Source organism: Osmia lignaria, chromosome 5, assembly GCF_051020975.1.
Source record: "Osmia lignaria lignaria isolate PbOS001 chromosome 5, iyOsmLign1, whole genome shotgun sequence".
NCBI lineage: Eukaryota > Metazoa > Arthropoda > Insecta > Hymenoptera > Megachilidae > Osmia > Osmia lignaria.
The window spans coordinates 8,865,248-8,880,002 of NC_135036.1; the positions used below are offsets into that span (position 1 = coordinate 8,865,248).

Here is a 14,755-nt window from a genome sequence, read left to right on the forward strand (position 1 = left end):
GAGGGAGGGCTGTTGAAAAACTAACGAGATTCGAGGCGCTCCTTGGGTGCCATCGAACTTACGCTTTTGTTCCTTCCATTGTTTATCGCGCGCCTTTCGATGGCTAGATTTTTTGCTCGAAAAACGGGAAAGGGTTAAGTCCGCCTCGAGAATTACGGGCGATCGACGGCGCGTGAAACCGGTCGGATGCTTTGTGACTTTTCACGAGGGTGTTACACGCAATTTGCCACATTTCGTAGTAACAACTTCCTCGAACCCTTGGACGTATTTTATGGATATCACACAGGCTGTGCATAACTTACAGTCCACTGGCTGAACTTACTCGGAACGTGATTCCTTGTCGGGTGTAAAACGACGAGACATCGGGAAAAGCATGGAAGTAAATCACGTTTCGCGATCGTAAAAGCGAGACTACCGAATGCTAAAGACATACTTTTATATCTTAAAGATATTGTTGCATCGTAGATCTTAGAGTTTCCCTTCAATAATACGTCATTTTTTAAATTTTAATTTCGAGCTGATTTCCTCCAGCTTTTTTCGTTCTTTGTAAAAATGAATCGAGCCAGGATCGTTCGAAGGAGTATTCCTGTCTCGCAGCGTGTTATCATTAAGATATCCATCATAACCGTGTGAAAAGGCAGGAACTGCTGGTCGAGGATCGTTCGGTACAGGTACGTGAGCTGAAAATGCTCGACGGTCTGAGTAATTTCATTGCACATACGTGACGGGCTCCTCGTAACGTGCTACGCTGTTGGCAATATGGAAAGACAAACGCATACACGCGCGAAATTGTACTGTATCCTCCGTACCGTGGGAATTTCGGATAATTTGATAAGGATTCATGTCAGCGCGAGATGCTACTCCGTAGGTCGAGTGAAATTCCTTATTCAAGTCGCACGCGAGCCGTATGGCTTTTAAATTCCGTGGCCCCCCTTTGATGAGGGCCGCTTTCGAAATCTGCCACAACAGCCACGTAAATCAGAAGTTTGATACGTTGGACCGACCGAGAAGCATAAATCACCCGTGGAAATCATATTCCTCCCCTCGGTCGCAGACGAATCTTCTATACGAAGGTCACCGAACAACATCGGAATTGAAACTGTGGGACTCAACCGTCTAATCCTGTTCGTTTCAGAAATTATGTTTCCTGGCTTGGATCTGCGTGGAATACTATATCGTATAATTAATCATTCTTAAAGAGCGAGATACACGCGAGAAAACGCGGCGAATGATGATTCAGAAATTGTTTTCGTTACAATTTCATTTTTGGGGAAATACGAGACATAATTTTCAAGTTCTACCATCTGTAGATTAGAAAAATTAGAGAATAGTATTCAAATGGTATTTAAATTTATAGCGCGGGAAGTTTTCAAATGCGCGCATGCGCCGCTAAAGTCACGTGACTGTTCAAAAAGTTGACATTCTATCAAGTTGTTACATGAGGTTTGCTGCTCGTTCTTTTTTTAATTTTTTTGTGAATTTTATTCGTATTACACAGACAATTTGAGTGTATACTAGAGTATAAAGGGTTTTTAAAAGAATGTAGCTTAAAAATATGTTATATCATAGTTTAGAAGTGATTGTATATCGAATTGCGTGTCAGTATAGTATAGGAGAAAAAGCGGGAAATGCACTTGTATGCGAATCTTTTAAGTCTTGTATCCTTGTAATTAATATTGATCGATGCTTGTAATCTGGGTAATTTGTTCAGTGATTGTATTTACCATTTACACTGTGATTAAATTTCAAGTCGATGAGTGGTTGAACGAATCAAGGTGTGTAACAACACGTGCGATAGTAAAGAACGTTTTAAGGTTATATTCGCTGTTTCTTTTTAGATAAGCAATATTTTCGTATTCAGTTTGTTTGACATTTCAAAGATTCAGTTCAAAAATGTAGATGACTTTACAATTACGTATTTTTTGCTTGAAATTTGGTATTTAACACATTAGTTCACTGTAAAATAATTCTGATTCGCTGCATACATATGACTTGCAGAATGAGTAAACAAAATAGAAAGAAAGTAAAGAAGTCAAAGAAATCATCCTGGGGGGATATATCAGAAGAGGAAGATACTACACAGAGTCTTAATGTATCTGTAAGCAATACAGACTCTACAGTTGCATCGTGTTGTAACCAAAACTCTAACGAGGCAATACGACACAGATTTGATAAATCTACTGATACCTCAGAGTCAGAAGAAGACAAAAAAGAGTCAGTGTTTAAACATTCAAAGCCAAACACTAGAATGTTTTCATGGTCTGACAAAAACCCAAAACCAGAAATAGATGAAGTGATATGCTTAGATTCTGATTCTTCCGATGAGTTTATGCCAAAATCAGAACACTTTCATCATCAGCAAATGAACAAAAAGTGCAAGACTTATCATAGAAAGCAATTGGAGGAGAAAAATGAAAGTAAAGAAGATATTTCACCTGAAGTAATAATGCAATATGATAATATAATATCAGGGATTAAAGTAAAGTTTCCTGTAAAACCATACTCATGTCAAATGGCTGTGATGAATAAGGTAAAAGAAACACTTCTAATGGTTTTTGTGTTTGAATCATTTTTTATTAACATGCTACAACAATTATGTTCACAGGTCATACAAGGATGCACAAAAAGTGAAAACTGCCTTCTGGAGAGTCCAACAGGGACTGGAAAAACTTTGGCTCTTCTCTGCAGTGTTTTAGCATGGCATGATCATCATATTGGTGAGTCAATATTTTTATATAATTTATCACAAAATTATTTTATTACACAATTTGGTAAAATAACATCATTTTATTAATTTTGCATGATAACTTCATTCTAAATTAAAAAATTATTCTAAATTTATCATAAAATTGTTATAAAATGTTACATTTTGTACTATGATAAAATTTAAATTATAAATTTATTGGTATGCAATCGCGAGCATGAGTAAGAACGCTTTATTTTGATATTCTCACGTTCCGTGCTCGAGACTTATCGTAATCCGTTGATCAAAACAAATCGTGCTCGGTCCTTGTTTATCTCGCCGGCCGTTTCTATTTAGTGGTGTATCAGCCTTCGTGACGGTAGGTCGATAACCCAACTCGCGTCTTTGCAAAATTTTCGGCTGTCGTGTGAATTTTCCAAATTTTAACAAGCCGTCTCGTCGAGTTTCACCGTCTCCGCCTTATCAAAGTTCCTTCAACTTGGTCGACGTTCGCTCGTCAGAAGTTTTAAAGGACTTTCAAACAATTCCTTGAAGCATCACCAGGATGTTCACAAAAAATAAGGTACCTATGTTTTCTATCTAAATTATAAGCACAAACAAATTCAGTAGCTTTTATCTGTTACCAATTATAAAATAAGAAATTCGAAATTAATTAATGGAAGTTCTCTTAAGTCCTCTCTTTTGATCCGTACACGGTTCGTAAAACTTATAAGGAACTATCATGACCCACATACAGTTTTTATGATATTGACTAGCTGCAATGTTATTTGCATATAAGTATGTAGCAAAATGATAATTTCATGGGACAAGGGAGCAGTTTCGCCAAGTATGAAATGTGTAATCAAGGACTTTCGGTAATCAAGAGAGAGGACATTAAAGAAGTTCCATAAGAGAACACGGTAAAACCGGCTGACTGGCATTCCCGACTGTCGTATTAATTTAAATTATTCAACCGTGTGCATGCCGCTAATTGTTCGCGATTCGCGCAATTAGAATCGAGAATGGGGCTCACGATTGCTCGGTACCAGTTCGCGAAAGGACGATACCTGTTTTCGATGAACGTCGCGTAATTTCGCGACCCCTAACTCGCGTTATTATATCGCATTTGCATAATCGTGTTCTTCGTTGCTTTATCGTCTGCTGCCTTTTTAGACCGGAGAAAATATTGCAGCTAGACACATCAGTATCCTTGTTTTCTTATTTTTGGGGGGTGTAAGGATTTTTTGAAACGATAAGCGATGATTCGTTTTTCGTCGTCAGATATTTTTCGGGGGTGGTGATTCAGAGATTCTTCAGGGGGTTGCGTATCGAAAGACGCGATTTTAATATTCGACTATAAATATATCGCGATGAATCCTGGTCTGCTTTACGCTAACTATCGCATCGTTTCGCTTCCGGAATCACGGAGGGATCCTCCCCGGTTTCCTCGTCCGCCTCTTCTTCCTTCTCTCGTGACATCGTTCTCGCGAACCTGGAATTATCGAGCACGTGAAACCCCTTTTCACTCGTGGAATCGAACGTGTCTCCCCTCGTCGTGGAAGGAAATCCTGGGATTAATTGCTACCTTTCTGGTACTACCGTATCATTCCAGCTAACAGTTTCCCTTCCATGTTCATTTTCCGTCACGTTTTCACACTTGTATTCTCGCGAAACGCAGGTGAGCTGTTAACATTGTAGATGGATTAAAAATTCAAAGATATTTGAATTAATAGTTATTTGCCAGCCATCAAATTGAAGGGTATGAAAAATTTAATTATAGATTTCAAATTAATAAGGATGGTTCAAACGTCGTCGTAAAACTTTGTTTTTAAAGGGACTAATTAAATTTTGATGAACCTAGAGCAATTACTATTAAGTCGTACAGGATAATTAACCGTTTCGTTCTATCGTGTACTAAAAAATTTATCTTTGAATTCAAGGCTCATCGATAATAATTAGACGAACGAAAGAGTATACGGTGGCTCAATTATCGTCATGAGTGTGTATCGCACGACATTATTCTTTTCTTTAGTTATAATTCCCTTGATACTTTCGAAAGCTGTCGTTGTCACGCTCAGCTCGAGTGGTACTGCTAGCCACCGAAAGTTCCGAATTCGTGCACCTGAAGAGCAGAAATAAATTCAGGTTCTCGAGAATCAACTGAAAATCTTGAGTTCCTTTAAGCTTAATCGATAACCTTCTCAGCACGTTGACCATCCACGTGAAAACACCCTCCTAAAATTCATCGTCCTTGTTCTTGCACCCCTTTTCAACCGAACCGTGGACTGCATATCTGTCTTTCGAAGAATCGAAACGTGATTCGTGGAGAAATTAGAAACGTAATTCAACTTCCAGGTCTAAGACGACTTGGTCTAAATTAGAACACGACTCGGTTTCGCAAACCTTGCAATCTTTTTCCTCGTAATTCGTTATAAAGTACCTTGAAACGAGCGCATTATTATTCGATGGAAATGTTTCCTCGTTCGAGGACAAATGTTGATTGCAATTAAGCACGATCTTGGTCTAGAAACTCGGCGATTATAAAATAGTACAACGGAAGATTTCTAAAATTAAGACGAAATTTCGATCGCCGGACACGTAGTTCGGTCGAGTTTGCAAAATTTTGAATTTTGAATTATGAGTACGAATGTAGAATGTTAATTACTCGTGTTCTATATAGAAGTTGCGGGAGGACACGTGGTAGACCCGGAAGACGGAAGTTCTCGTGATCCTTCAAACTATGCTACTTTTTTTCCCCTCAATGATTTACGATCGCTTCGAGTTCATAGACGATTAATCAACGATCTCTGAAAACCGCGCACAATTACCGAAGAATCCACCAAACGAAATCCAGGTGATACGTCACGAGGGTGGGGTTCCGAAGGAATATAAATTTCGAAAGTTTATCGCGGAATCGCATGTCGGCTAATGTCACTTTATTATGCTCGACGAAAGAGCACTGTCGTCGTCGACGAGAAGGAAGCTTCGTCTCGACGAACGAAAACGAAGCTCGGAATAGGCAATGGTCGAAGAAGGAGGTCCCATTGTGAGAACAGGAAAAGTTGGCAAGTCATAATAATTATCGGCGAACGTGGAATTATATATTGTGTCCCGACCCCGTCGTCGACGTGAATCGTCTTTGCGCCTCAGCATGCAACTACTTGGCGAAATATGCAACTCTACGTGCTATTCTGTGACGGTCTGACATTAATAACACGACCTAGGTCCCGGCTCTTTTGTGCGACCGAGGTACCAACCGTGGTACCATCGTCGAGCACCATTCCCAGAAACACTAATCGCTCTTTCGTTGCTCTTTACAGTCGTTTGATCGTTCATTTCACCCTTTCAAACAAGTTGTATTCCAATCAGAAATATTTACATACCTAGGTACACTTTATTAAAATCGACTAATTCCTAAATTCTATAACAGCAATTAGCTTTCAATAACTAGTGGAAGGGTTACCAGGTCGAGTGTTCTCCAAATTTCTAATCTAACGATAGTCAATTTTCAATCTCCAATGTTTCGATCTAACGTTTACTCGGTATTTCGATAATTAACTATCAGCTAATTGCTAAATTCTATAACAGAAATTAGCTTCCAATTACTAGTGGAAGGGTTACCAAACGCAATCGAGTGTTCTCCAAATAATTTTCAAGTTCCATGTTTCGATCTAACATTAGCTCGATTTTTCGGTAATTAGCTATCAGTTAATTGCTAAATTCTATAACAAAACTTAGCTTCCAATTACCAGACCAAGCGTTATCAAACCCGATCGGGCGTTCTCCAAATTTCTAATCAAACGATAGTCAATTTTCAAAATCCACGTCTAACGTTAGCCAGGTTTTCATACGATTCGCGAAAGGAAGCAGCGTTTGCTCTGGCAGAAGCTGAAGAGAGGCTAAAGAGAAAGAAAGAAAGGGAGAACGGTAGTTGAGGAATGGTGCAGGGCTACCCGCAGAGCACGCTACTTGCTGTGGCAGCTTCACGAACGAAAGACAAAGGAGGGCCCACGCTTTCATCCGTGCCGACATTAAGGTACCTACCGTATACGCTCTTTTGGGACACAATAAGGTCCGCATGCGGGTCCAACGGATCTCACGTCTTCTACGTACGCATACGGCTTTCTTCACAATGAGAATCCATCTCTTTCTCCCTAATTCACCCTTCCTTATTTCTCTTAAACGCGCTCTCCTTCCCTTGTCTCGTTTTCGATCTCCGTTCCGTTTGTTGCCCTCCTTTCGATTTTCTCCACGCTTTTGTGTCTTCTTTCGCTTTCGGCAATAAACGTTCGCCTCTTGATTTTCTGCCTGTTCCTCGCTTTTCGAGCATCCTTCGTTTCGATGCGGTTGTTCGAGGAGCAGTTTTCATTTTTATCAGCGATCGCCCCCCTGGGTTCTCCCGGCGAAGATATCCGCGAAAGGAAAATCGGAATGGCGAAGTCCGCGGTAATAAAGCAGAGAACATGGCAATATAATTGATCGCGTGGTTAACGAGGCCAATTATTTACAACGAGTTCGATAGAAACTACTGGTTCACGTGAAAAAATAATGCTGCGACTAATCGTTATTCCATTTGCTGAAAGGACAGAGCACGTTACTTTATTCGAGACCTGTTATCGTTCCTCCATCGATCGCATCCTATTTTAAAGAAAACGTTCTTCCACGATAGATCGATTCTTGTTCGATGGATTCGAAATAAATTCTCGAATACCAGTCAAATTTAATATTTCATCGCGTTAATTTGTTTCGTTTCAATGTTCCTTCCCGAAGGAAAAATGAAATTCTCGAGGGAACGTTGGAGGGAATGAAAGAGGAGACTGGATAGAGGAACACGAAGATTATGCAAGAGTGTACGTAGCTATTGATCGATAATAGGATGCAGAATCCTGGCGAAAGAGAGAGAGAGCAAAAGGTTCGTGGACAGGTCTTGCCAGTGCCGGATGGTCCCAAGTAGACGCGGAAGATAAGGGACCCCCCAAAGGTATGGCGTGCGCCGCCGGTTTCCAACCAGTCCTGAACTCCTCTCTCGGGTGGTCCCCAACGTTCTCGGGCCCCTCTGTACCCCTTCTTTTATACGTGCTCCCCTCTCTTCATCTTTTCCGCGCTCTTCTTTCTCTCCTTTGCCCGATCCTTCGTCCTTCCACGACGATTTCCACTCTGATTTCTGCTCTTTCCGGTTCGCCTTTGACTCCACCTCTGCCACAGCTTCTGCTTCCGTCGTTTCTGCTCGATAAATCATATAGAGGGTGTTTTAATTTTTCATGGAAAATTGTGTAACGATAGTAAGTTTCTATTTGGATCATTTTGGATAAAGATGTTTCGTGTAGTAATTAAAAAAGATTTCTTGATTATTTTGAAGAATATATTTTGCGAACATTTGTTAGTTAATAGAAAAAGAAACATTTTATACATTATGGAAAGAAGTCGATCGACTAGCCGCGATTGTATGCCCGGTTGTCCAGTCGGCAGGACACGACAGGATCACCCTCTGCTTCCGAGAAAGGATTCGCGATTCAAAAAGTGCCGCCACTGTTGGATTCCAGGCCTAACCCGCGATCTTACATAATTCCACACGCCCTGGAAGATCGCCTCGGCGTCCTGGAATCGCCCGTTCCAGGATTTCTAAGGGCGAGCTAACGATTTCAGATAGCCGGGCCCCGTTCCTGCCCTCAGCATCTCTCAGATAGGTCCCTTGATTCCTTTAATCCGCCGTTCCAGAAATTCGTTTCATTTTTCTTTATTTCTACACTTCTTTTGTGTTCGCTGGATTCAGTCCACTTGCAAGAATACTAATAAATTTGCAATATAGATGCTTGAACGTCTGTTTGAAAATAAATTGTCTTCGCTCGAACAAGGGTTGATTTCCATAAAATCATTCGTTGCCGTATGGAACGCGATCGTGTCCCGATTTCCCTATCCTTTCGAGCCAAGCCTGGTTAGAGTTAATGAAAAATGACGTGTATAAACCGTAGAGAGGTAAATTGACCGTTGGCCTTGAATAATCCGCGGCCCTGATGAATTCGGTCGTTCGACGAATTCGACCGCGCATTCCCCGATGTAATTCACGTGGAATCGATCGTGTAGATAGATAGAGAGGGAGGGAAAAACGGGGTATTTTTTTTTTTTTTTTTTTTTTTTTCGTTCAGGCGGAAATGTTTCGCAGGTAAATTGCGTGGCGCCAGGCGCCCCGGGCGTGGCGTGTTGTGTCGACTGGTTCGTCGTTTCGCCAATTGACGCCGGTTTTGCTTCGTGCAATTTTCGCCGTCGCTTCTCGCCTCGATTCGCGTTCGTTTCTCGATATCCGATCTTGCCCATAATCGATCCCTTTATCGTGTAATGGGTGCATTTTTCTCCCTATGTAAATGTTTGCATATCAATCCTAAATATTGTAATTTTTTATTACCCCCAAGTGTTGCGAATTTTATTTTCCCAAGTATCGTATTATTCGATTACCACGTCTAATTACTTCTCGTGTATTTTACCTGAGGAGTGAAAAAGTTAACATATCACGCGACAGTTGGCGTTAAGCAGAAAGAAACTGTAAAAGAAAGGGAAATGTCTGGAGCGATGCTCGGCAGCCAGAGTATAGCTTCGTTTATTTCCATTAAAGTCCACCGGTTACTCGACTAATTAGATTTAATTGGCGTGCGCCAAAGATCGCCTTAATTTGAACCTCTTTTTTTCTTATTTCGTATAATCCAGCAGTAAAATATATTTCGAACGAATCGCACGGTATCTGAATTTCTAATGAACCGTCTGCAAACGAAACGTATATTTATTTTTGCTTCTCTTTCTTGACGTAGCAGCAATCTTTTGTGTTACGATTTTTATTTTTCTAAGCGTTGCAATTTCTATCTTTTCGAGTATTGCAATTTTCTACTTTTACAAATGTTTCTTTAAATATTTTTCAGTCGAAGCATACCGTAGCTAAAGAATTACCTTTCGAAACGGAAATAGAAGAAAACACAACTTACCCCTTTTTATTTAGCCATTCGAAACCGTATCGTTCCAGAGCATCGAGCAACTCCGTTTTCCCAGTTACAATCAATACGATCGTGTGTAAATAAATAAATTCCGGATGTTGCGAGCGACGCGTTCGATCGAGGCTGGGCGTCAATCAATCGGCTTTTTAATCGCCGCTGTAACTTCAATTTCGATGGAAATTTCGGGGGCTGCTTCGTTCGTCGGTCGAAGGGTTTTCGACCACAAACACAAATACAACGAATTCCCGATCTCCGAATGAACGGAATCGAAATTTCGATCGTTCGAGGGTTCGCTACGAGCTCTTGATCCTACCGATTCACGCGCCCTTTCTCACACTTTTCCCTGTCTTTTCCATGTGTTGGAAAATGGCTTTTTGTTTTACCCGCAATTCGTGGACGCTCAACTAAACTGTGTAAACGCGTCCGTGTATGTACATAGAGGAAATAGAGATATTCAACCGGAGGATCGCGTGAAACGGTTCGCAGTATTTTATTTTTATTTTTATTTTCTGGACCCTTTCCCAGGGAAACCCTACCGCGAGTTTTAAAACGTTCCAGGTGAATACCTTCGGATAACGAAGGTTCTTATAACATACACAATTTTAGCCCTGATTTTTTGTTGCATCCCTTATTTTTTTAAATTCAAACGTGTGTTTCGTGGTGTACATAGACACTAAGTTTTATGTTAGAAATATTCAGAATAGTTTGTACATTTCTTGTAACCCTTCTTCAAGTTTTCTCATCGCATTTATTTTTATTCACAAATCAGTAAACTGTATATCAGGATAATAATTCAATCGACAATTTCATTATCGAAAGCTTCCTCTGAGATCCCGTATGTACGATCGACGAGCAAAAGAACGGAATTCACGGAAAAGAAGGGGGTGGGCAACACCCTCTCGACCGCTTAGTTAAGTGCAGAAACTTCTCCCGCGCATTCTACGGACTGCTTCGATCTCTCCTCTCCTCTTGCCTCTGCTATACAAATTTATGGCGTGCATACGCACAATATGCGTGCACACGAGCTTAAACAAAAGCGGGTAGCTCGCGAGCGCGGGCGCTTTTTGCGCGTGCGTGCACACCGGATCATGAATATGTATGGGTCTTTGCGGAAGATATGCGCGTGTCCTTTTTCCAACAGCATGTGTGCGTAAGATCAAAGGATGCCGCCCACCTTCTTTCCGCCCAGTCTCCCCCCCTCTCTTCTCGCCATCTTACTCTTTCTCTCCGTTGCTTAATCGGCTTCTCTTTCTCCCTTCCAGCCTTTTCCCTCGCAAAAATCTTCTCTCGCTCGCACTCGAGCTTTCTACGTAGCTTTTTTCTTCCCCTGCGATTCATCCCCACCCGCCATTCAACTGTACTTTATTCGCGCGAGTGTACATTGCGCGAATATCTTCCATTCGATCGTTTTCTTTTCGTTGCCATCGACGCCATAATTGCGGAAATCGAGGGACTTTTGTTTAATATTCCACCCCCGATGAATACGATGGAAGCGGATTCCAACGGACCGCCTTCAGAAATCAAGAACTTAAGAGAATTCTATAATAGTTCAAAAAGAGGTTTCTTTATTCAGGCCTCTGTAGGTCTTCATAAGTCTACCTACAATATCGATTAAATCTACGCGCTGAAAAATCTTCTCAAAATTATACAAGAAGAAAACTTTCAACTACCCCGCGTATTAAGAATAAAATAATGTCAAAGTATATTCGGCTCGAATCATGTAATTTCTATTTAACAAGTTCGTTTCCCACGATCGGATGCATTCGATGGTGTTCCACGAAGACCATCAGTTCCATAAGGGGGAGGTTCGTTTTTTAGCCTCGTTTAAGAGCCTCGGCTCTCGATCGAGCCGCGAAACGGTGTGCATTAAAACGAGGTGAGAAAATTCTTGACGGTCAGCGAACAAACGGTAGGATCCGCGGCGAAACGGAAGGGAACGAACGGCATTCAGCGAATAATATGCCCGCAGCGCGAAGAATCCTCGAGGTCGGCACGGAAACGGATGCTAATTAATGACTCTTAATTCTCTTAATTGGTCATTGCGATCGTGGCGATCCGCGAGTGCTCCCGCGGATCTGCAGCTTTCAGTCCCTCCTATTCCCACAGTCAAATGCACGCTACCCTGAACCGCGATCGATCGATCCTTTTGGTCCCCTCGATTAATTTTTCAAGGTCACGGGATTTTCTAGTCGCCTCCACTGTAGCCGGGTCATTGTATCCGTGGCGCCACCTCGGAGCGATTCCTGGAACTTCCTCGTTGATTTAGCACGGAACAGAACCCTGTATACAAGGTGATCAAAAAATAAGAAACCTTTAGTTTCATTTTTCATTTTATTTTATTTAACGCTTCAAATGGAGCGACGTACAAAATTTTGTATAATCGTAAAATATTTTTAAAAATTCTAGTAGAAAACATTAATTAGTAATTGAAGTCATCATAATTTTAATACATAATTATAATTATAGTTTGACATATTGAAGAATTGATATAATAGATCAGAGATGATTTATAGTTTGATTATCATAGATCTATATATCGTGTTGATAATTGAAAATCACCTTAAATTCGTCAAATATAAAAATTTCTCGAATTCCGATCGAAATCTGAAAAAGAAACGCGAGTGATTCGCAAAGCGACGAACGGTTTTATTAAAATCGGTCGGATTTATGAGCCGCGTGTATGGCGAAGCTTAAACGAGCCGCACAAAGGGAAAACGAGCATTAAATTTGCACAGGGACTCGCTTGAAAAGCTAGCACGCCACTTGGACGGGTCGTGCGCGCATAAAAGAGTCTGTCCATCGTGTTTTCTTCATTCCCTGTTCGCCAGTTTTCCCTCCTCTGTTTCGTTCTAATTTTCCTTCGTCTCGAATCCTCCGCTCTTTATTATCCTTCGTAGTTTCACGAAACTTCATTGTTTCAGCGATGAACCATTTCAAAAGAGAGCAACGTCTTTTTTTTTCCTTTCTCCTCCATTGTCCTCGATTGATTCTTCCTTGCTTTGGATCAATTAAGACAGTTGCCGTCTTTATTCTCCCTTAATTAATTGTTATTTCAAACATAGGTAACGAGAATAAAATATGACGAGCTTGAAACTAAAATACAAAGAAGTAAATTCATGTTCTTTTATTTTTATTGATACAAGACTTTAATTTTAGCGCGCCGGGATCAAAGGGTTAAAAATTATTTTAGGAGACATAATATAAAATCTCAGGTTAATAATGAAAGATTCAACAAAATCAATTTTCATATACTTTTGTTAGACAGTTCTTTATTCACAGACGTACACTTAAAAAAAAAAAATGAAGAAGAGAGAAATGCTGAATCTCTGTTTTAAAGTATCTCGTACAGCGGGTACTCGTGTTTCGTCGAAGATTAGTCTTCAGGGGCCAGGTTTATCGCGACGTCTCCGTTGCGCATGCAGTCGAAGGGGTTGTAAGGGGGTGGAGAAGCGAGTGGTCGTGGGCGTTCGCGGTGCATCCAGTAGGAGGTACATCGACGACAATGGAAATTAAAAATGCGACTGGAAAGGAGGTGAGAGCCGAACCGGCGAGCACGAGAATTTCTTCCTCCAGTAGATTCCAGGATATTCCACAGCGTGGAAAACAATGCCGCCTTTGCATCAATGCGCCCTCCACGCAGCGTGCCGATGAACTTCCATGAAAACCATGTTCGAATATTTATCCCTTTCCTTTCCTTTTCTTTGTCTGCGCCTCTCTTTCCCTCTCCCTCTGCTTGTTCTTTTGTCTGGCTTCGGTTTCTGGTCGCGATGTCTGCTCGTATCGGGAAACTTTTCGGGGATGTTCAGGGTTGATTTCGAATATCCGTTTAACCCTTTCCTTCTCTATTTCTATGAATGTTGAAATATTTTTTATTTTGTTATCTGAGAATTAGGATATGATGAATTTTAAGAAATCGATGTAGATTCTTTGGGGGTTGTTTAAAATATATTTCATGGTTCATCAATGCAATTTTTCAAGTGATTTCATAGTACTCTCTGGTGTGGTGGAGAGTGCGATTAAAGAATCAGGCCTGGTAATTAGTAATACGTTAGATGAACGTAAGAGACAGGGAAATATAGAAAAGAGGAGGGTAATTAGAGGGTTTATTGTTACTTGTCTGCAATGTGTACGGTATATAATACCGAGGGTAAGAAACAACCACTTTGACCTATCCTCGAGGGTGAAGTATTATCAAGAAAGATGCACCGGTGCAAGATTTCTGCATCGCTTGTTGCGTCGACTGCTACGTTGCCAACGAAATTCCAGAATAAAGAAATATTTGATTTTAAAAACGAATCGTTCGATAAATTATGAATTAATATCTGGGGTCGATATCGTTCAGTATTCGATTAAATCCAACGTTTAACTCCTCGATTACTCTGGCAAGAACATTTATTAAATATACAAATATTTAATTTTTCAATTCTCCGTTAATCTACTGTTCACGGTATTTCTTTTATTTTCGTTGTTAATTATTTGATTAAATTAAGTTCGTAATGTCGGTCACTGATGACTCTCGCGAGCTAATTAACCCACCAATATTACTGTCAAAGAGTACAGTTTCCAGAGAAAGCAATCAGAAGACCTATCAAAATTGAGGCAGCCTAAAAATTTATTAACCACACTTACGATATTAGTATAAAAGAACTAAATGGTAGAGTAACCAAATTTTCAATTATGCTTGATTATTTCCTCGTTGCAACCCTTCGATTTTATTTCATTCTAACAATATGCAAAAATTTTATTCCTCGTTGCAATAAATTTTGCGACCACTTCACCCTTTCCTCTCCCTCCTCTTCGCAAATCTCCTCTCTCTCTCTCTCTCTTTGTCTCAAGCTCTTCATTGCTCTCGGTTCGCTTACGTATCCGTTTCCTCGGTTGCACGTGTGTAAGGCAAGCATGCACGTGATGCACTTCATGTACCGAGTGAAACCGCCCCGTGCTACGGCACTAATTAACTGATTCTCATTACGTAGCCCCGCGCTACACGAGGCTGCGTTTAATGAGACCACCGGTACGGCGCGGGCTTCATCGAGAAAGGCATTCGACTCGATGGGAATTTGTTATGATAATATCGATCGGTCGGCAC

The 14,755-nt window shown here is 40.8% G+C and overlaps 1 protein-coding gene across 4 annotated transcripts in view; it reads left to right on the top strand.

Moving 5' to 3' along the window:
- LOC117604762 (Fanconi anemia group J protein homolog) overlaps nt 1-14,755 on the top strand; it is a 72,596-nt gene that overhangs the window by 25,701 nt on the left and 32,140 nt on the right. For 2 of the 4 annotated variants that reach the window (XM_034325194.2, XM_034325195.2), the window contains 2 exons: nt 1,999-2,530; nt 2,606-2,717. In XM_034325194.2, the coding sequence (XP_034181085.2) occupies nt 2,000-2,530; nt 2,606-2,717 (643 nt within the window). In that variant the 5' untranslated portion in view covers nt 1,999. Of the gene's footprint in view, nt 1-1,400; nt 1,815-1,998; nt 2,531-2,605; nt 2,718-14,755 lie in introns of those variants that run through there. The other 2 variants (XM_034325191.2, XM_034325192.2) reach the window with 2 other exon arrangements.